The 21023-nt window shown below is 44.5% G+C and overlaps 1 protein-coding gene across 6 annotated transcripts in view; it reads right to left on the reverse strand.

Annotated features, from left to right (window-relative positions):
* BTBD11 (BTB domain containing 11) overlaps positions 1-21023 on the reverse strand; it is a 172558-nt gene that overhangs the window by 16164 nt on the left and 135371 nt on the right. For 5 of the 6 annotated variants that reach the window (XM_038153078.1, XM_038153079.1, XM_038153080.1 and 2 more), the window contains 8 exons: positions 20842-20977; positions 20258-20281; positions 18998-19218; positions 17410-17588; positions 5685-5790; positions 4803-4905; positions 2955-3036; positions 1955-2023 (listed from right to left, as the gene is read on the reverse strand). In XM_038153078.1, coding sequence (XP_038009006.1) covers positions 1955-2023; positions 2955-3036; positions 4803-4905; positions 5685-5790; positions 17410-17588; positions 18998-19218; positions 20258-20281; positions 20842-20977 — 920 coding nt within the window. The remainder of the gene's footprint in view (positions 1-1954; positions 2024-2954; positions 3037-4802; positions 4906-5684; positions 5791-17409; positions 17589-18997; positions 19219-20257; positions 20282-20841; positions 20978-21023) is intronic. The other variant, XM_038153077.1, reaches the window with a different exon arrangement.

Below are 21023 nucleotides of genomic sequence, written 5' to 3' on the forward strand. Positions count from 1 at the left end.
CTTAGAAAGCAGGTTGGAGCTCTTCATTGCTTGACACCTTGCTATAACCCAGCCAGACCTTAGATCAAGCTGCTCACATGTTTAAATAGCACTTACTCAGGTATTGAGGCTTTTACACAGCCCTTGTTATTTGGCACTCATAACAAAAAGCTAACCTGTGCATCCCAAAGGGGCTCTCATGCTGCACTGGTGAACAAATAAAACCTTGAAACTTCCATGACATTATTCTGACTTCTCCTATGCAGTCTGCTCAAGATCTACTTTAATCCCATAAATAAATCCAAGTGCTGGAAATCTGCAGTGCTGATGTGATAGCAGCCAGCTGGCCCCAATTATGAATTGCAGCAAAGATTTCTGTGGAGTATTTCTGGTGCTTCTTGTTATCCTATGTGCAATAAGGCAAGTAACTAAATGCAGTTTTGAAAGATAAAGCCAAATCCTATTCCAGTTGCTTCTGTGGCTCGAGCAGTCATGTGCTGGTTTGTAATTACTTTAAACTGTGAGAAAGCATGGCCAGGTCTGTTATCAAGAGATCAATCAATCAGTCATACATCTGGAGTCTCAGAAGTTGTGAGATGTCACAAAAATAGAGCAAGCTGCCAGCTGAAATGCAGCACAAGCTTTTTAACAGCCTAGGTGATAACACACACATCTCTATCAAGCCACTGCACTGCCTAGTCTAAAATTCTCTATTTCAGAAAAGGTTAGAAATTCAGGAAGTCTTTCAAAACTCTGAGAGAAACAGAGAATTAGGGAACTTTTCCTATACAGCTCAGGAAGCCAATGTGGGTATGCTCACTTAAAAATCCGCTGCCTGCACTAGAGGAGGGTAATTCCAGTCCTGACCAGTTCCATCCTCTGGCTGCCAGACTGTAGAGTTATAGGGACAGAATAATACAGGCAACAGCGACAGGACACGAGGAAAAGGAAAGTAGCTGCACCAGGGGAAGTACAGATTTGCCATAAGGAACAGGTTCTCCCCTGAGAGGGTGGTCAGTCACTGAACAGGTTCCCCAGGGAAGTGCTCATGGCACATCTGCACGACACTCTGAGTGATGTGGTTTAGCTTTACATAGCCCTGCAAGGAGCAGGGAGCTGGACTTGATGGTCCTTATGAGTCTCTTCCAACTTGAGATATTCTGTGATCATGGTGGCAGACACTGATGATTACCAGCTGTTTAAGTAGCTCCGAATTTAGTATTTACTGACCTGCACTCATTTTGGCTGCCTGAAAACTCCCTGAATGACTATCAAGAATTTGATCAATATATCTTAGTTCTGTATAGTTGGAGTGGTTCTGCTGATCATAGCAGACAATGATGGCACACAGTATTTGGAAGGGGATTACTTAACATCTGTAAGGTTGTCGTTGCATGGCTGGTGGCTGTGTGAAGGTTCAGTCAGCTCCAGCTGGCTTGGTTTGGCTTTTGCAAAAGGCCACAACAGCACCTGGATGTTTTACATCCAGGTCTCTCCATTGTCTCTCTGGATGTTTTACATCCAGTGAGAAAGGGGCAAAGAAGTCTCTGTATCTCAGGGAGCAGATTATGGTTTTATTAATAAAATTTGAGAGTTACATGCTTGAAATTGAGCTGAACTGAATTGAACTGAACTGTGGACTTCTCTCATGGTTAAAGCCCAGCATGTAGCCAAGACTTCTCCCATGTGACAAACCAAATTGGATGTTTTTAATGCTGCTGAGATAGGGAGGTTGGAACACTAAGTCGCTGGAAATTGGTTCCTGATTTTGGTAACAGCAGCTTTGCCTCTAAGTAGGTATTTGCAAAGTCTCCCAGTCTCCTGCAGGACTGCAGAGAGCCTGGGTACTCCAGGTGAGGTGCTGCTGGCTCTTACAGGAGTGCTCAGGTCTTGCCCAGTGGCCACATGCCCTCAGGTGAATGGCACACAGATCAGTCAGCATCGCTCCAACTGCAGTTAAATAAATGTCTCTTACCTCCATAATTTCATTATTTTTAATCAGGAGTGATTCTGCACCTCCATAATAAAGATACTGCATAACCAGCTGTAATAAAACAAAGGGAGCGTTTATAAAAACCAATCCAAGACATAGAGGAACAGGGGACAAGGCAGGCAATACCCAAGGCTCTCCTAACACCACCATGGATTTGTATATTAAAATAGCTCAAGCCTCCTGATTTCAAAGATATATTTGGTTATTCTCTCACTCTGCAAAGTTCAGTGTTTCCTTCTCACAGGTTATCTAAGGTCTCAACCCTCACCCTCAAATTGTCTGGATTTCCTGGTTAGTTCCAAACAGTTTGCAGGAAACTGAATAACTCATTTTGAATTTTTAGTGTATTTCCCAGTGTGTTAAATACATCACTGATTCAGGCAAACACAGCATATACAATGGTTATTCCCTTATCCGTTCCCTGGCAAAAGCCACCTTCATCCAGCTGTGTGTGGGCACGCATGGAAGGTGGAGGAGGCTTTGCATAGTGCCAGCTAAGATCCCTCTGTCAGTTATTGTGAGCAGCTGGGAATCATGTGCAGCAGTAACAGTCAATACGTGGAGCTGCCTGAGCGCCAGCTCAAAGGAAGGGAAGCACATCCATGTACATGCTACAGGTACAGACAGCAAGCTCTGGCTTTTCATGGCACAAAATTGATTGGAGAGCACTGCTAAGGAAGGGAATGAAGTGTGTCTCTTCCAAACCTGTCCATTAAATACAGAAAGAGCCAACTACAGAAAGAAATGCCTTATGCTGACAGGCAGTGCTTTGTGTGCACAGCCCATGTCAGTGAAATGCATGTTGCTGTATCTGCTGAGGCACATTTGCAATCAATAGAACTCTGCAGTGCTTGAACAGAGATGAAGCCTGTGCTTGTGAAACCACTGCTCTGGTTTATTAAATACATAGGTACTAATTTGGACAGGGCATGCATGGTGTTCCTCTTACAAGTTCCATTCAAATTCAGCGTGGGGACTGTACCTGAAAGATGGGATACTTCACATAGTTGATCTCAATACAAGTACTATCAGATGATGGCTTGCTAGACAGCAATGCTTTAAACCTAAATGAAAAGGAGAAAACTGAAATATCAGCCCAATTATCTCTGTGGAAAAATGCAGTAAAACAGTACAGAAGTGCAATGGAATGACAGCATCAATTCTTGCAAAAACAGTATACTGAAATGAGCGTATTTGTCACCAAAAAGCATCAAGATTTAGACACTAACAAAGTTCAAATCAAAAGGAAGAAGCCTCTCTCTAGAAGATTTCAATTAGAAATTTTTGAAAAATACATCTAATATAACAATAGAGTAAAATGTACATCCAAAACTCAGATTCTGTAATAACACATATTACAGAACCAAATTTTTTTTTTCTTGAAGGCAACATGATCTTTTATGAAGATCTGCAACATTTAAAACCTGAACATTTTCCTTTTTTGAGGGTGATAGATTTTGTCTTAAGTCTATTATGCTGGTTTAAAAAATATTTTGGAACAAAGCAAAAAAAAGACACTGAGACTTTTCATGCTCCTCTGCATGCTCAGTGTAATTGTGTGAGAAGAGGCAGGAGAGAAAACTGGATAGGTTGCTGTTCTCTGATTATCAAAACCTGAAATTCAGACACAAGTTTCAGGACAAAAAGCCCACATATTTTTAGTTAATAATTGCAATCTTATGCGAGATATATACATATGTAACAATCTACTTCTCAAAACCAGGTATTCCCGTTGATCAGAAGGTGAAAATGGGAAATGCCCTGCCAGAAACACCTGCCGTTGTACTTCCTCTCTTAGTTAATTCATCTGACCTTCCAGCAGTTCAGAGCTCAGCTTATCTATCAAGGCCAGCATTTGCTGGATGGTAACCTTTTCCTCATGATGACTGCATCTTGTTAATTAAAATACAGATAACAATTTACTTGCTTTCACTAGTGTCGAATTCTATTATGAACACAATTTAGAAGGCTTAAAGCTGGAGTTTGGAACGTATTTGTACATCTACTAAGAAGCTCTAAACACCACTATCCATTTCTTAGTTTAAGGCATGGTCAGGTACTGCAGTTACTTCATGCAAATCTCTTTCCTCTGTGCTGTGGGTTGGCAGCACAACTAGTATCAATTCCCATATTGCTTAAATCATCCAAACTCAGAGCTCTGTCCTTGCCACACATCAAAATAAGCTGTTATGGAGGGCCAGCAAGATTTGTTTAAAAGCACACCTTGAATTATACAGCTGCATACAAATAACATTTGTGAGCAACTCTTGGGTTGGGTCAAGTTGGGAAACTCACATTCAGCCTTCTGAGCACAGGAAACCAACTATAAATATTGCCTTTGGATACTGTATGGTATGTTTCACAGTTATTTAATTTCATTTAAAAGTTGTCGAATGCTGTCAAGAATTTTGTGATAGTAGCTGGTTTTTCCTGGAGACTGCTGAAACTGATGCAAGGCAGGATTTAACCACTCACAAGAATTTAACCACTCATTAAATTATTAATAATCAAAGTATCATGACTCCTGTATGGTTGAGAACTGAGTGCAGTAATGAGCACCATGCCAATGTGCCTCAGTGCAACAAAGTCGGATACATGGCCAGAAGCATGGATCATTCACTGGATGAAAATCTATTGACAAGAGCATTTGTTAAATATCTGGCAGATCAACCAGAAACAAGCTGTGGGGATGTTCTGATTAAGAAAAACTTGACGATTGGGCCACTAGCCCTCAAAAAACTGGGGCAGCAAAACAAACAAAAAACTCCCACAAAACCCATTAAATCAAATTCTATTTTTGTTAAAAACCAGAGATGTGTCTCTGTTTTACCTTGGTGATGCAGTAAATAGCAACACTCGATGTGCATAAAATGGTCTTCCTTCCACCAGAAATGTGACATCTGACATCTCTTTGTTGTTAAGAAAATGAGGATCTAGAATCACAAAAAGAAGGAAACAAAAAAGTTAATAACTTTAATTTGGAAGAGGTCAGGAACATACTGAATATTTCCCCGTTTTGACAAAAGAAAGCAACAGAATAGAAGGATATTGTTTTTAGTTAGTAAAGCCCATAAAGCTATTTTGGACAGCCTGAGACAACCACACTGAGTTCAGACAAAGGGAATTCAAAGCTCTGAAGTCCATGACGACCTTTGCTGAAATGACAGCCAGCTGTCCCTGCCGTGGGACGCTGACACAGCCTCCAGTTCTGCTACCCAGAGCAAACTGCAGCTCAGCAGATGCTGGGGGAGGGCTCTGCTCATTTATACTCTATTAGGCCACTCCCTGTGTGAGGAAGTCTCTGTCAAGAGGAAGAGGGAAATCGTTTGGCTCTTCTCTCAGTCCCCTGAAAACACCCTGGGCTCTGCTGACCCAGCTGGGAGGGCTGTGCTGGTGCAGCATCACCTGCAGTCAGCCAGGGTGGTTTGAGATCCAGACAGACACCTTGCTCCACAGCCAAGGCTTGGATCCCAGCCTGATCAGCAGCACAGACAAATCTTTGCAGATTTACGGCCCCACTCCAGTCACCTGATGACCCTCCTGATGTCAGTGGGAGTTTTATGTCAGGTTAAGTTTGGGGCCCTTCCTCCCTCTAATTCTGTCTTTCAAACTGAGATTTTTCTGACTTGTGGACAGCTCAAGCACCTGGCCAGCAACAGCCTTCCCACAGCTCTCCCTGGAGAGCCGACGAGGATCTTGCAGTGACACCTACCCAGGCGGGAGGTCTGCTTGCGCTTAATTTCCACGAGCTTTGGAATTGGGTAGGGTCCATAGCAATGAGTGAAAATGACAGAGAGCTGCTGGCTGATCACCTCGTTCTATACAAAAGAAAACAAATATACACAACATAAGATCAGTATGCAAAGGACATGTTACGTTGTTCTTAACAGCTGCCTGTTTTGAAGGTGAAAAATGTGATTGCTGAAGCTTTATTAAAAATAAGAGCTTACAATTATTACATTTGTTAGAAACTGCAGTTCTCATTTACTTGATTGCTGTGTCTCCTGCACAAATAATTTTAAATAAAGAAGTCTTCTCCTTGGATGACAAGTCTTCTTTGCCTACAAAATTCCATAGCCCAGTCCCCTCTGCAAAAACAAAGTTCCTTTGCAACAGCGAGTTCATTTTATTTGCAGACTTACTGTAGTGGAAAATGACTTTTTTTTTTCCTCTTTAGAAAATGGTTACTGGTCACGTCTTAGAAAACCCGAGCTACAGACAGATGCAGCTGCACAGCCTGCACACGTTTTGAAGAGCAGTCTCACACACAGACCCTTCCCCTACAGAGTGACTGAGGCACCAGAGGCCAGCCACTCATTTAATCCCAAATGTTTCATTAATGTGCTCTTACACCTCTGGCACCAGTGTGGGCACCACTGTGCTGTGGAAGCCAGACCCTCATAGAACCAGGTCTGGTCCCTAGCCTCACCCCTTTCTGCCCCAACTTTGGGAGCAAGGTAGCCATAGGATGCTTTCCTATGCATTTTGAATATTTGTATGCCTAAGATGCAAGGGTAGTGAAATGTATTTAATTCTTAACTACCTAAGTCCCAGATGAAAGCAGGATTTAAAAGCTTTGGCAAATTTTATCCCACACTTTGCTGATTGCCGGAGCAAGTCTAGACAAGTTCAGCAGTGCTACACTGCTAATTCATGGTGATATCTTTTAATTACCCTGTTGGCTGGTGAGTCTCTCCACACCAAGAAACTCTGAAATGGCAAGACACTGAGACATAAGAGGGTCAAAGGCCAAGGAAATAAACAGGTGAGAGACCAAAAAAAAAAAAATCATAGTATAAAAATTTGAGGAAAATAGTTGTTATATTAAAATTATCTCCAGGCTTTGGAAGCAGAAATCAAAGCTTTCCTTGCTCTGAACACGTTTCAGAAGTCCTCTTTAAATCCCACGAGTGACAAGAAGGAGTGGCAGAGATGCTGTAATGGGAAGGGGAAGAGCTGGTCCCTCACAGACACATGCTGATGTCAAAGGAAATTACACTCACTGCAGGCAGGAGTTGGCTTCTATTACGTCAGATGTAGCACTGAAGGAAACTCTAAGATAAGAGAAACTCTCATACTGAGAGACACCATTTAGCAGGCACAGGGCCCAGCCCTCAGAGAGGGGCCCAGTGCTGTGGCTCCAAGACAAGGAGGGTGTCTCACCCCAGGAGCATCTCACTGTTCTGCATCCTCCTGTCGGAGCTCTGCAAAGCGCCTCACAAAGGGAGTGAATCACAGGCTAAAGAGAAAAGGAAGATTTAAGGCCAGATTTAAAGAAAGAAGTGACTCAGCTGCTGGGAGGGTTGGGAGGGGAAGCTTTAGACAGACAGGGCAGAAAGAGCAATTTCTTCTCTGCTCGGAAGGGCTGTGCCGAAGCGCCAGGGCCGACTGAGTCAGGCAGGGAGGAGCGCGTCTGGAGGGATGCTGATTACCAGCAGGGCAGCTCCCAGTTGGATCTGGAAGATTCTAGAAGTCAGAAAATACAACAGAATATGGGGACAATCCCACGGTTAGAGTGGAGGGAAGCTTCTGGAGAGGAGAAACAATGCTCACCTTTACCTGCAATGAATAAAAGCGAAGTGCACTGAAGAGGAGAGCTCCTGGCAGCCCCCTCCCCAATCTGCTGGGGTGCATAGGTCCTGTCTGTCACTGAGGTTTTTGTGGGTTCCATGAACTCACCAGTCCCAGTCACAGCTATGCCTACGCAATAGCTTCTTGAAAACACACACACACATCAATAAAGACAATGAATCTCCTACTTCCAGGATGTCTGTGGGAACGTGCTGATGGAAAATCTGGGTATTGGCTTTGCAGGGACTTGTTAGGAGCTGGAGGCCCAACTCACCAGACCAAACCACAACACCATGGACCAGGACATCCAGCTGCAGTGAGACCAGGGAGGGACAGGCCAAACTCAGCCACCCAAGTGGGAGAAGGAGATCCCTACTAGTAAGTCCAACCAATATAAAGAACTAGTCATGCCTGCAGACAATGCCATGGGAGCCTGCCTACACGGGCAAGGGGCTGCCAGCTCCCTGGGTCACCAACTCTGTTGTGTGCGATACAAGCCCATTACAAAACCATTTTGCCCACAAGCCCATGAAAAATATGGTGTAAACTAAGCTCTAATTAGCTCAAAATGTGATACATTCACATGAGAAATGCTTAAAAACCCCAAGACATGGAACAGAGATGGGAAAAAGAGAAAAGAGACCTTAGGATGGACACATCAAAGAAAGAGGGCCGTCAAATAGACAGTGGCTTCAGACTTCCCATGCAGACCACTGACCTCATTTGGCAGAGAGGAGGCTGGAGACTTTCGGCTTCTACTGATAACATTAAATACATCTCATGCCATCCAAAGGCCAAAAAATGTGCTCAGCAAGAAAGCTGAAGCATGCGCTTATTTAGAGTCATTGCTAACAAACAGCAGCAAGGGAGAGGATTGGTAAATTATTACAGCACACTAAGTTTCCTTCCCACATCCCCAGCATGTAGCCAAGCTCACAGGGCTGTGGCACTGGATCTGCTCCCCACAGTGCCTCTGCTGACTTCTACCAATAAACCAGGCAGAAATAGGAGAGGGAAAAGGGATACTTCAACTGCAGCTGGATGGCTGGGGAAAAATTGGCTTTTTAAAGCCAAATCCTGATCTTGGAGGACTTGGGCTGCCTGTGAAGTGACTGGGAACAACTGCAAAAGTCCATGACCTGGGGCGCAAGCATTCCTCTGGAAGACAGGAGGACACGTCCAGCCTATTCAACCTTCGCCTTCCCACAGTGCCCACCACTGAGGTGCCCACACTGAGGTGCTCAGAAGCTCCCATTTAAGCACCAAGATGGATAATTCTTCCCTGTTTATCCTTTCATCCTATCAACCTAACTGTGAAAGCCCAGCTGTAAGAGCTCACTGCATCAGATGTGGGCAGCAAGATTAACACTGGGGGAGCAAACCGAGGTTTGTTTTCTTGCTACAGTTTGATGTTGGAAAACATTGTGCCAGGATGTGTGAGGCTGGCACCTGGAGCGAGGCCAGCCTCCCTTTAGACATGGGCGTTCATCTGCACTCCAAGGGAGCCGATGCACATCTTCTTCTGTGGGAGGGGGAAGAATGCTTGGCACAGGATGTAACAAAAATATTTACCTAGCCATGGGGTAGTTTACAGATAGGAAAGAGGGAACAGGGAACAACGGCGAGTCTTCTGAGGGAGATGGTGCTTCCAGCAGAGAGCTGGTTGGTGAACAAGCAACTTTGCTTTGTAGATACAAGCAGTCCCCTGACTTAAAAGCATTCTTCAGCAGAGATCTAAAGGAATTCCCCAGTCCTGCTGAATGCACTTGAACTGTGAGGGGAATTTATAAAGTCTTTTGAAGCAAAGCTGGAGGCTTTCAAGTTGTTGGACAAGAGATGCCTTGTTGATTGATCTGAGAAGAGGTGAAGACCTGGGTGGGAAGTGCAGAGATATTTTTTCCTGAATGTCCATCTGACAAAGGTCTGTGGCAGGATTCAGGGAAGTCTCCTCCAGGATTCAGCACATACCCTGGGAGAGCTTCCTCCACTCCAGGTTACATGGATCAATGCAGCACAGCCATCCTGGGATGTGTTCCTACAACTGGACACAACTGGGAAATCCATAGCCAATATTCTCCACTGCCTGTGCAAGACACATGTCTATGCCCCAAATTCTGCAGGATAAAATGTGTGTTGCAGACTGCTCAAACCCCACTGCTTAGTTCTTAGCAGCCTACAGACACCCTACCACCACCACGTGGCTGCCCTGTACAAGGCTACCTCTTGTTAACAAGTCAGGCTTCTTTACCTCTGAAATCACAAGCAGTATTTTAGGGTTGTCTTCTCCTGATGCTATACTCACCAGCTCAGTTCCATTAATGCTGTTTTAACCTGAATCTGCAAGGTCCTCAAATTCCTCTACCACACAGCCCAAAAACCAAAAGCTCACCACATGAAGGCAGAAAAGGTAACACTTATTCTTCTGGGCTTGGTGTCCGCCTGTTAATACACAACTCCACAGCAAGCTGAGAAACCCCACTGCTCAGAGAACAGGGACACTGGCAAAGGTATCTTCTCTCTCTGGTCCTGAGGATGCTCAGGGGACCCGTTTCTCTGCTAAATGCAGAGTGGCAGAAGTGCTGTTTCCAGTCACCCATCTCACATGCAGACCCCAGCAGCTGTTCCAGCAGTGGTAGTCTCAGGATACTCTGAGCCCATTGACGACTTATCCCCAACATGCTGGGATACCCTTGAATGAGTCCTCTACTCGTGCTCCTGATTCCCAGAAAAAGATGATAAAGAATGAAGTTACGTAGAAGGCTTTTTGCTGTCCCCCATCCCTGAACACTCCCAACTCTGAGACCTTCCTTTCCATCTCAGAAGTGTCTCCACCCTTGCACAGGTGTTCCCACTACCATCGTCTTGCATAATTCACCCTCACCAAATGCCTCAAAACTGAATAAATGCCACTTCAGATGGTCACTCCTAGATGGTTAAGCAGCATACACAGAATTAATATTAGTCAAACAGCTGGAAAGGGAGGGAAGCCCCAGAGGCTGGAGCTACAGTTAGAAGCAGTAAACTGCACAACAAAATAGGTTTTGTTAGTGTTGGGCTCAAGCCCCTCCACTGCAAACACAAACGGAAAAGAATTAATCACAGGTAAGGCAGAAATGGACCCTTCCGTTGCTTCTGGGAAAGCTGCCAAGCCTCCTTTTCAAAAGGCTCTTTATATCCCAGCTGTGCATTGTATGTAAAAAGCTCATATCCATGGGCACAGTCTAATCCCGGGGTGAGAGCCCAGAAAAGGACAGGTGTCACATCCATGGCATTTATTTATTGTAAATGAAGAAGGCTCCCGCCTGTGGCAGGAGAACATTTTAGAAGGTAGCAGAGGGTAGGAACAAAATCAAACCTGTGTTAGTAAGCACCAAGCTGAATATGTGATATGAAACCACAGGATGGGGTTAACAGTGTGTTATTAACATGCCACTCACTCAGTACCTGGCGCTCACATCTCACACGCAGAATGCAGGATGTACATGTGTGGATAACCTGGCTCCGGCTTGCTCGGAACTGTTCAGACACAGAAGTGCTACAAGTGACAATGGGCAATGCTACAGATCACTGCAGCTGCTTGAGAACAGTGAAACCTGACTAACAAAATCACAGCAAGTCCCAGCCAAAAGATCGATCATCACGTGCTGGCTGGGCACTGGATGACACACAGAAGGTCACCAGCCACTCCATGGAATCCATAAGCAGACCCTTTAGCATCCTGGGGTGTCTTCAGGGTTATTTTTAGTGCAGGTTTTTCGTGTGCGCCTGTCTCCTCTGTGGAAAGTCCACATTTTTCTTCAGCTGAAGTACTTCAGTCTTCAGCCACAATACTCCATTTTCAGGTGTCAATTTTTTCCAAGAAAGGTAAAATATTAAGTGGGAAACAAATATCCTAGTGAAACCTTTCATTACAATAAAAGCTCAGTTTTCTGTTGAAAAGCAGTTCAGCAAGACAGAGAGGAGTCTTTCTGATGGTCTCCAGGTAAGAGAAACATGGACAGCCCTCTCCCAGGGGAAGACATTCCCTTGGGACATGATTATGACAAGAGTGCCTGGCCCAGTGCTATGTAGGGTTCACCTCTCCTCTCTACCCTTAGCCCTTCCTGCAGAACAGGGCACTCACTTCATGCAACAAAACACAGCTTCACTCAAGCTCATGTGAAACACTCATTTCAGCCCACCATGAAGCAATGGAAAAAACTGGAATTTTCTAGCTCCTTTGTCTTCCAGTGCCACTTTCTAGGTCAAATGCATACCCTGGAGAAATACTGATTTTTGCTGACCACCATGCCTGGACTTAGTACAACACACACATGAGCTGAGCCTGTTGACATTCTCCAACATTTGTTTTAGAAGAATCAAATCCAGAAAAACAAAGAATTCGATCCCAGTAACAGAGAAACTGAATGCTCATCTCAAGCTTCAGCTTCTGAAAATTTTCTTGGAAAACAATAGCCAGATGCTTCAGTCTTTCTGGCTGTGTTCTGTTTGATGGAAACATGAAAATACTTTTTTCAGTAGTTAGTGCATCTGTGACAGAGGCTGTCTCTGAGAAGTATATTTTAAAAAACACCCCAAAACTTTCCTTTTAAGAGATTTCGGTTTCCAAATGAAGAAATTAATGCTGAAAGAGTATTTTTGCTTTAAAACCACATAGGCTAGATTTCTCAAGACACCCACATGCCTGAATCCTTTTGGAATTTTAAAACTGGTTATTGTTCTGAATTGCTATTTGTTCTCAGTAACTGTCAGCACCAGACTGCTGGCTGTTATTCAAACAGCTCAGCCTTCCAAAAGAGTCTGTGCATTCCTGCACATTTCTTCAGCTGCCTGTAGGTGCATTTTTAAAGGCTTGAAAGCTGCACACATTTTAAATCCTGAGAAAACATCTTTGTAAAGTAGTTTCCTGCATCTTTCAACAAGCCTGGCTACCCAACACCTCACTAATGGGCTAAATATTAAAAAAAAAACTAAATAAAATAAACATGTTGTCACTGACAGAAATGGATGGGAAGGATGGAGAGAGACATTCAGAATGCAAGGTATGGCAGTGAAGGATTGCTCCTATGACTTCTCAAGCTGATTTAGTCTTAGACAATACACTAGCAGGAACACTTATAGTCCTAAGCCAAGTTTTCCTGGTGTGAAGCACCTCTAGGAGCTTCAGACAATGCTTCAGCACATGTGCTCAATGCACGTGTAGACTCACACATGCACTTCAGCAATGCATGGCCACACAGGATTCAAAAAAATGGCAAAGAGCTCCTTTCCTTACCGGTCCTGTGAGGGAAAGGGAGAAAGCTGTAAGAGAGATTATTTGGAATTAAAAGATTGTATACTTTCTCCAAAAAATAGGCCAAAGACAAGCTGATGTAAATTGCTGTAGGCAGAAAAAGCAGTGGATGAAACTGGCTCATGACCTCATACAACTGGCAAAGGTGCTGGCCAATCTGCATGGATGGAGCTGGGTGATTTAATGACAATTCAGTCTTATGCAGAGCCCTGGAGTGCAAACCTAAGCCCAACCTCCTCCAAAGGCCAGATGTGTTTAACTTCCAAGGTTGTGGGCTTGAGTCTGTCTTTTCAGGTTGTGGAAATGTCAAGATCAAACTGAACATCTCCAGGATTTTCGTAGACAGAGGACACAGAAACATCTCTGCACAGAGAATCTCTGCAAAAACAGAAGAGCTGACCTGTGAGCCTCACCTCAGGTACTACAAGCCCATGGACCTGGATGCAGCCCCCACACAGCTCTTTTAAAAGCCTCTATCTGGGGGGGGGGGGGCATTCTCTGGTAAATATGGTCCTCTGACATGGGGCAGGTGGGCAATCCAGCTCAGAGTCAAGCTCAGGCAATGTAAACATCAACCTCAGCTGGAGGGAAAGGAAAGCTTTCAGTCAGGAGTTTGGGAGAGTTTGCCCAGGCCACAAAGAGCACAAAACAGATACCGACAGGCAGGAATTCAGTTGTCTCTTCCTATCATTCTACCATAATAAGATTTCCAGCACCATTTTAATTTTGAGGGACTCGACTCTGCTCTACACAGCAGCTAAAGTTTAGCTCAGGGCTACTCGCTCCCAGAAGGGACTCTCTGGCTTCTGCCCCACACAGCCCTGTCAAAACCACTTCTAGCAGGTTATGTTTGTGTGCTTGTCTTACAAAGAAATTGAATTCACCCCTAAATGGCAGTGCCTTTCCTACCCATGCAGTGTCCCAAAACCATCACATGCCTTTCTTCATTTTTTAGTTGTTGCAGTTTTCCAGTTTGGGTTTTGCTTGCTTTCAAGAGAGGCGACTTAAACTGACCTCTCCAGTCTTTGCCACAGATGTTGCTTTTTCTAGAGTGCCTTGACTCTGATCTTTAATTTGGTAATGACCCAAACTCACTGCAGGACAGCAGGAGCTGCAGAGGGAGCAACTGCAGAGCGATTCTGTCTGTCCTCACAGCTCGGCCTCAGCATGGAAACACTGCTTCTTCCCCACTCCCCATGCAATTCTCAATGGTGCAGCTGATACAAGACATTTAAAGGGATGAAAGGAAATTGAAGAGCTACATCCCACTGGAAGCCACCAGGAGCTGGGTATCAAACCTTCAGCTGTGCTTTTGGAAGACTTCCTCTAGGGCTTCAGTGCAGCAGTGAACAACCAATGTGCAACCTATACACTGTTCTCCCCCACTGACTTCACAGCTTGAGGAAAGGCAATAAACCCAGGGACTTGAGCTCAGGCAGTTTTGCCTGAGTCACCAATTTTTGTTGCTGTTCTGTGTTACAGCATCAGAAATTCTGCAATTTTTTTTTGTTTTGGTTTGGTTTGGTTTTTTTGGGTTTTGTTTGTTTGTGTTTGTTTTTGTTTTTTTTTTGTTTTGTTTTGTTTCTACTGTCAGCATCCCAGCACATACATGGGAATGGAGTTCCACCCTGCCACCCTACAGGTCACCAACATCAGTGCTGGCAGAGTTCCCACATGAACCCTCACATCTGTATCCTTTAGAAACAGGCATTTTATAAACCATCTGTAAGACAAAAGGGATTCCTCATATCTGGCATTGTTCTTGTAGGTATTGGTTACATTTTCTTTAATATTTTCAGATCTATAGTTTTTGGTCGTTTTTTTGCATGGCCTGGGAACCTGTAAGAACAACTTGTACGACAGTGCAAAGCAGAAGGTGGGGGCAGAAAGTTTGCTTCCTACCCTGAGACCTGCCCTTATGTTTCTATGTGATTTTTGGGGAGCTTCTCTGGTCAAATTACTCAACACTATGAATTGCTGTCCGGCTTATCCAGGTTATCACAGCCTCTGAGACTGGGACTGTCACTCCATGAGACACCGAAAATCCGCCTGTTTAATTACCTCCGTTTCCCTGTTGGTGAAGGGAGGATAAGATCTTCTTTCATGTCTCAACTCATTAATATTAGTAAATTGTTCTGAGATTATGGGATAGCTGGAACTATTTATAGGAACGCAAAATACCATTTCTACTAGGTGCAAGTTGCCATGCAATTAAAATATACCAAGCATCACAATATGTAGCAAATGGGACATCTTGTTTTACATCAGCAAAGAACTGCTAAGTGTCTCTCTGCTTCCTAGTTGCTTATTTTATACTTTTTGCCCTGAAAAACTCATTAAGGAAATGTACTGGGCCACACTGTGATGTTTAGCAAGAGTCATAATCTCTCTCGAAGTTTCCAGCCCACAGGGAAAAGCATGTCCATGTGGGCAAATCAAGCTCCTCTCTCCACAGCTCTACAAAATGCAGAGCTTTACAGTTTGCTGTCAAGAGAGAGAGGGATGTGAACCATAGTTATGGTCCTTCTGCACCTCTTAAAGGAGATTTCTATTCTGTGGGTATACACAAAATCTCTGCTCTCAGCCCTTCCAGAGAAAGGGAACAGAAGATCCTTTAAACCTCAGCTCTCCTCAGCTGCCTTCTATGGAGTGACCAGGGAGAACTTTTATTGGCTCAATCTCCTACAAATGAATTTATATAGATTCCTTCCAAAGGGCTGCATAGTCTCTTTCCTCATTTCTGTCTGGGAGAGCTTTGTAAGAGGCCATTTGGGCAAGACCACCACAATAATTCATAACACTTGCAGACAATTTGTAAACCCTTACAGTGTCCCAGAATCATTAATTATTTTTTCTAAGACTGTGAAACATTGTGTGAGTGTGTGTTTGTGAATATGCATGAAGACAGGCAGTTCCCCCAGGCCCAGGAGCAGGCATAAAGATCGGCACAGACTTCTTCTTCATTGTGTAGGGGTTTTTGTGATACTTCAGTTGTTTTGCCTCTCCAGATTTTAGTTTTCTAAGTGAACTCAAAGCAGAAGGTAGCAGTCTTATTTTTTTCCCAGGTCTCTGACAATAGACTGTGGAAGACATAGATGTACTAAAGATATAATCCTATGCAAATGATTTATTCTAATGATGATTGCTGGCCTTGGCTTCAGCCATCCATGAGAAAAGCAAGTAAAGTCACCTCTCATCCTAAATTACAAGGTCTAAACGTATTCTCTATTAAGTTTTCAATATGATTGCTTCATATCAACTTTCAAACCAAACAGCACTTTGCTGGTAGTTTCTGGATAAACATACATTAACCCTAGTGAGTACAGAACAAGGAATCTACAAATCCTAGGTTTTGGAACAATTTCCTAAAACCTATCTCAAAATATTCCCCATAAATACTCATCCAATACAAACTAATTGCAAAGGGAAGGCTCATGGGAGCAAAAATCAGAACAATGCTGGAACAAATATGCAGGATTTGCTCAGGACTCTAGTCCAAGCCTGCTTTTGCTGCAAGATACAAGAAATAAATCCAAGCAGGCCATCATTAGCTACACCAAGTCTGGAATATTTAGTATTGAGTACCTATACCAGAACCTCTCCCCTTTTCACATTATTTAGGCTATTGCTAAAAATTATTTGCTCCTGGCTGTTACACACAGAGTTGGGTGATAAAAGTTACTTTCAGTTTAACAATTAGAAGGCCATACCAACATGTATTGTGGAGTATGAGGAAAAAGAAAACCAATCAAATAATTTTGATGCTTTTCATCACTACAGTGATACTCTAGTAACAGTAGACAGTGACCGAGCATTCCTTGGGAGTGACTGACTCTCAGGGGGACAAGTAGAGAAGAGACTATTGGTTATAACAAATTTTAAATTCTTCACTAGGTAAGACATTTCCCTCTCCTTGCTAGCTCCATGATCACCCCTTTTGCCATTATACTTGCATACCCAATGGTACCTCCTTGGAAAGGTTTTATTAGTCTGATTTGCTTGGCTAAAAAACCGTCAGCTGAAAGAATAAATCTGGGGAACCTGCAAATACAAACACACACAGAGAAAATTTGAAAAAACTATCCTTTTCTTTGCTCATAGAAACCAGTCTCCTCGCAAGCTTTAGAAGTTCAAATCCCACATGAAGGGAAGAAAAAATCATGGCAGGCTAAAGAAATACAAAGTAAATGTGAATATTAGCTTTGTTGTATAGTTCTGTAAAACAAGCGGTGTGAAATTACTCTTTGGGTTGGCTTGGTTATCAACATCTCTTGCCACACAGCCATGACCCTTTTGACTTTAATTTCGCCACTATGTACCAGCTTTTATTGTCTCTCCAGCTTACTGTTAGCACCTGTTATTAGGCTGTTCTAGTAGGAGCAGTCATTAGCCTGTGTGTTTATAACCAATGTTCCACAGTGAAAAAACCCGAGATACATAATACAGATAATAATAATCCTGTGCAGTCTAAACAACCTTTGGGAGAGCTGTTCAAAAATAGTATTGAAAGCTTTTGTGTCTTACAGGATGGGAATAAGACTGATTTGCTTTAAAACACCAAATTTCATCCTACCTTGCTGGCCTTCAGTATCTCAAACATCAGAGGCAACCCTTGTGTGATGAGCTCCTCAGTGTACTCCTCTTCCTGAATGGACTTGAACTCCTTCAGCAAGCACTGGATGAGGGGCCGTCGGTGCTGCTGGAAGGACGTGCGCAGAGACTCCAGCCACGTGTGCAGCGTCCAGGGAACACCTGCAGACAGAGGACACAGCTTATTCCCAGCTTCAGGGAAGGATGTGCCCTTCTGCTTTTTTACCTTTACTGATAGTAAGATTTTAAGTGAAAGCTGCTAAATCATTCAAGAAATGAAATTCCTATTTACCTCTGCTTGAGAAGGCTGATGGTTATCAGTACATCCCAGAGCTAATGCACAGAGGCTTTCCTCCAAATGCTAAGAGAAGACTGTGGTCGTTCTGCTCATCTAGTCTTCAGCTTCTCTGCTGAGACAACCAATTTGTGGTAATTGCTGTGGTGTTCTGCGTTGAAAAGCCTTTTGGAAACTAGATTTACACTAGCTCATTTGTTTGAATGTGGCCCTGGAGAGCCATTAAATGGTGAAAAAAACTGATTTTGGTCACTACCTACCTGGATTCAAATTGGTGTTCTTCAGATTAAAACTTGCTGTAAGTGATACCCCATGTCCTCTCCTGATCATTAGTATTTTCCCTAAAGAGCACTGAGCGAGTTAAGCAGATCAGCCTTTTCAAGCAGCTTGTCATGGCAGAACCACTCTCCAGGAAGTTAAAGAGAACTGCTCCATGCACTGAGCGAGAAAGCACATGGAGCTAATGTATCTCTGCAGGCATGAGGCTGGATGTGACCTACTTTCTGCTCTTATAGAAAGGAGTGGAAGGAAATGTAAGCCTGGTGTTTGGCAAGTGAAGGTTTTTCCTTCTATGTCAGAAAACGTTCAACGCCTGCAGAGCACCCCTGCCACTCTCCTCTCATTCATCTCGAGATCTTTTTCTGCACAGCTCGCTGCACACTGACCCATATCCCATGGCCCCAGGGCTGGAGCACTGCCCCAGGCAGAGGCACACCAGGCACTTGGGTCTCTCTTAGTCTGTGAACAGATGAATGGGGATGGTAAACACACAGTCCAGATCGATTTCCATCTACGTCACACAGCCACCCTACCCATAGGCAGAAGCAACTTCACAGGGGGCTGGCATTATGTTCAAGTCCCTCCCTGGCAGAGCTGGTATACCAAGGAGTCAGCTCCCTGCTCCTGCCTTTGGAGTCTCAGAAAATAAAGCTGTTTTAATGGTGGACTGCTTTAAAGCAGAGTGCAAAAGAGAAGCAGCCGGAGGTGGCCCATGACAGCTGAACACTGCCCCAGAGCCTCACCTACACTCTACCATGCAGATGGCTCCTGGTGGAAACCACTGTGTCCAGCGGAAAAAAGCCACTGGACCCTGAAAAGGGTATGCTGTGGAGCTGGAATGGGCTGGGAACCTGTCAGATCTCTCACTACCTTCTATTCTGAAGGAGTTGAGGAAGCTGTGACCGTGGCTGGTTTAAGCAACAGCCCATCAAGAGGGACATGTTTCCTCACAGTGGTCCTTCCCTGGCTGAAGCAGAGGAAGGAGCCCAGGACTGACCTATGCTGCGGATGTCGATGGTGACGTCCACGTAGCCGTGCTCGGCGCTGTGGTACATGGCCTCCTTCAGGGCCTTCAGCTTGGCCTTGCTGTTGCGGCTGGCGCAGAGAGGAGCTGCTGCTGAGTCGGGCAGGTCTGTGCCCTCAGCCAGGATCTCCTCCAGGGACAGGATATCACTCTTCTCCTTCTCCGGCTGAGCAAGCAGCTTGCGGAAAACATTCCTGTCAATCACAGCATGACAGAGAGGGAGAGAGGGGGCAGGAGAGGAGAGGAAAGGGAGAGCAGAGTCAGTGGCCGGGCTTTCACTGCGCTGGGCTTACTTGCTGTGTGGCAAGTTAGGACACCTAACCAAGAAATTACTCTAGCTAATGGCAGAACCAGCTGAAAGCAGACCCAAGGCAAGCACAGCTCCTGCTAGCCCACCTGCACTGCCTGGGACACGTCTGCAAGTCACTGCTGTCGGGACACGAACTGCACAGATGTCGCATGAGTGGCGGCATCTTGTGGGAACAGACTCGTGAGCTAAACGTGACTCAAGACTTCTTCAGCAACCAGGGAAGGCCAGGTTGCCTCTGGACAAGCTCTTGGGACTCCCACCATGGCAGCCACCTGAGAAGGGAGCTGCCTGGAGCTACTGAAAGCACCACTACTCGATTCACACTCAAAGCAATCTGGGAAAGCTAGACATTCAACAAGGCCAGTCAGGGCAGGTTCAAGCACAGCTGGGACTACTCTACAAAGCCACTGATCCAGCTGGGCCATCAAATAACAAAGCCCAAACTCAGAGACTTTGTGCCCTCAGGTTTACACCAGAATAACTCAACCTCAGCAGTTTCCCCTGGTTTTGCAGCTGTAAGAAGAGAAACCAGGCTGGCTCCCAGCCCACCCTCCTTGTATGCCAGTGCTCCCCCTGCTCCTGCTTACACTGCAGCATGGTGTGTCCCAAACAAATTTAGGGCAGAGATGGAAGGAAGGAGGTGTGTGTGAGCGTTATAGAGGTAGGAACACAAGAGTTAGAGTCTGTGACGTGGACAGCCAGCAGCCAAGCCACAGAGAGACCCAGGTTCTCCTCAGGCCTGTGGCTTCCATTCACACTGGGTGAATGTGAGACTTCAACACCCAAAGTGTCCTGTCTGTGCCAGGGATCCCTCACAGGTTCCAGATGGACAGAGCTGTTGAACCCGCCCTGACATGCCGTGAGCGTGTTGTTAGACTGGCAGCTCGTCTCTAAGCAAACACACGGTAGGTACTGTCTCTAACCTGTTTCTATGTTCCTCTGGATGGCTACAATCAGAAAAGTAGGAGTGTGAAGATCATGATAACTAATTCATTACACTGCAGTGAACTCTTGAGCATTGCAACGTCATGCATGCCAGGTGCTCATCTCAGTAGTGTATTTTTTTAATTTGCAGCATACAAACAACATTAAGACACACAGGACTTTACAGCAAGCATAGTTGCAGAAAATCTATTCAACAAAATTAAGGCTGCAGCAGTACAGACACAATTTACTCAAACCTGAGAAAAATATCAAGAAATTCAGAAGGAATGTTTTTGACATTCCTCTCTGCTGTCACATCAGCTGCCATTTAACAACCACTGCACTGAACATACCACAAGAAGTTCCCTTCCTTTTTTTTTTTTTTTTACATCAGAAATCAAAATACAGCTTGTGCTACCAACTGGTTTAATTCACATGCTAGCAGAAAGCCTTACGTCTCTGCTCAGTTGGTGGCATATTCAATTGTTCATGCAGAAATTTAATTTCACCCATCTGCTCAAATTAGATGTCCAGGCAAAAAAGTAGCACTTGAAGGATGCCACTAGACTTGCTCCCACTCTACCTGTGTCCATGTGCAGCAGCCTGACTGAAAGAGTTCATGTCACCTTGTGGAGTCATGGAAATGCCATTCCTGTACATTGTTCCTATCATGGGGTCAGCTCCTCGCTCCAACAGCAAACTGACCAGTTCAAAATTTCCTGCAAGGCAAGAGATGCATTTTTACTCCTTTTAAAATCCAGTATT

Source organism: Motacilla alba, chromosome 1A (assembly GCF_015832195.1).
Source record: "Motacilla alba alba isolate MOTALB_02 chromosome 1A, Motacilla_alba_V1.0_pri, whole genome shotgun sequence".
NCBI lineage: Eukaryota > Metazoa > Chordata > Aves > Passeriformes > Motacillidae > Motacilla > Motacilla alba.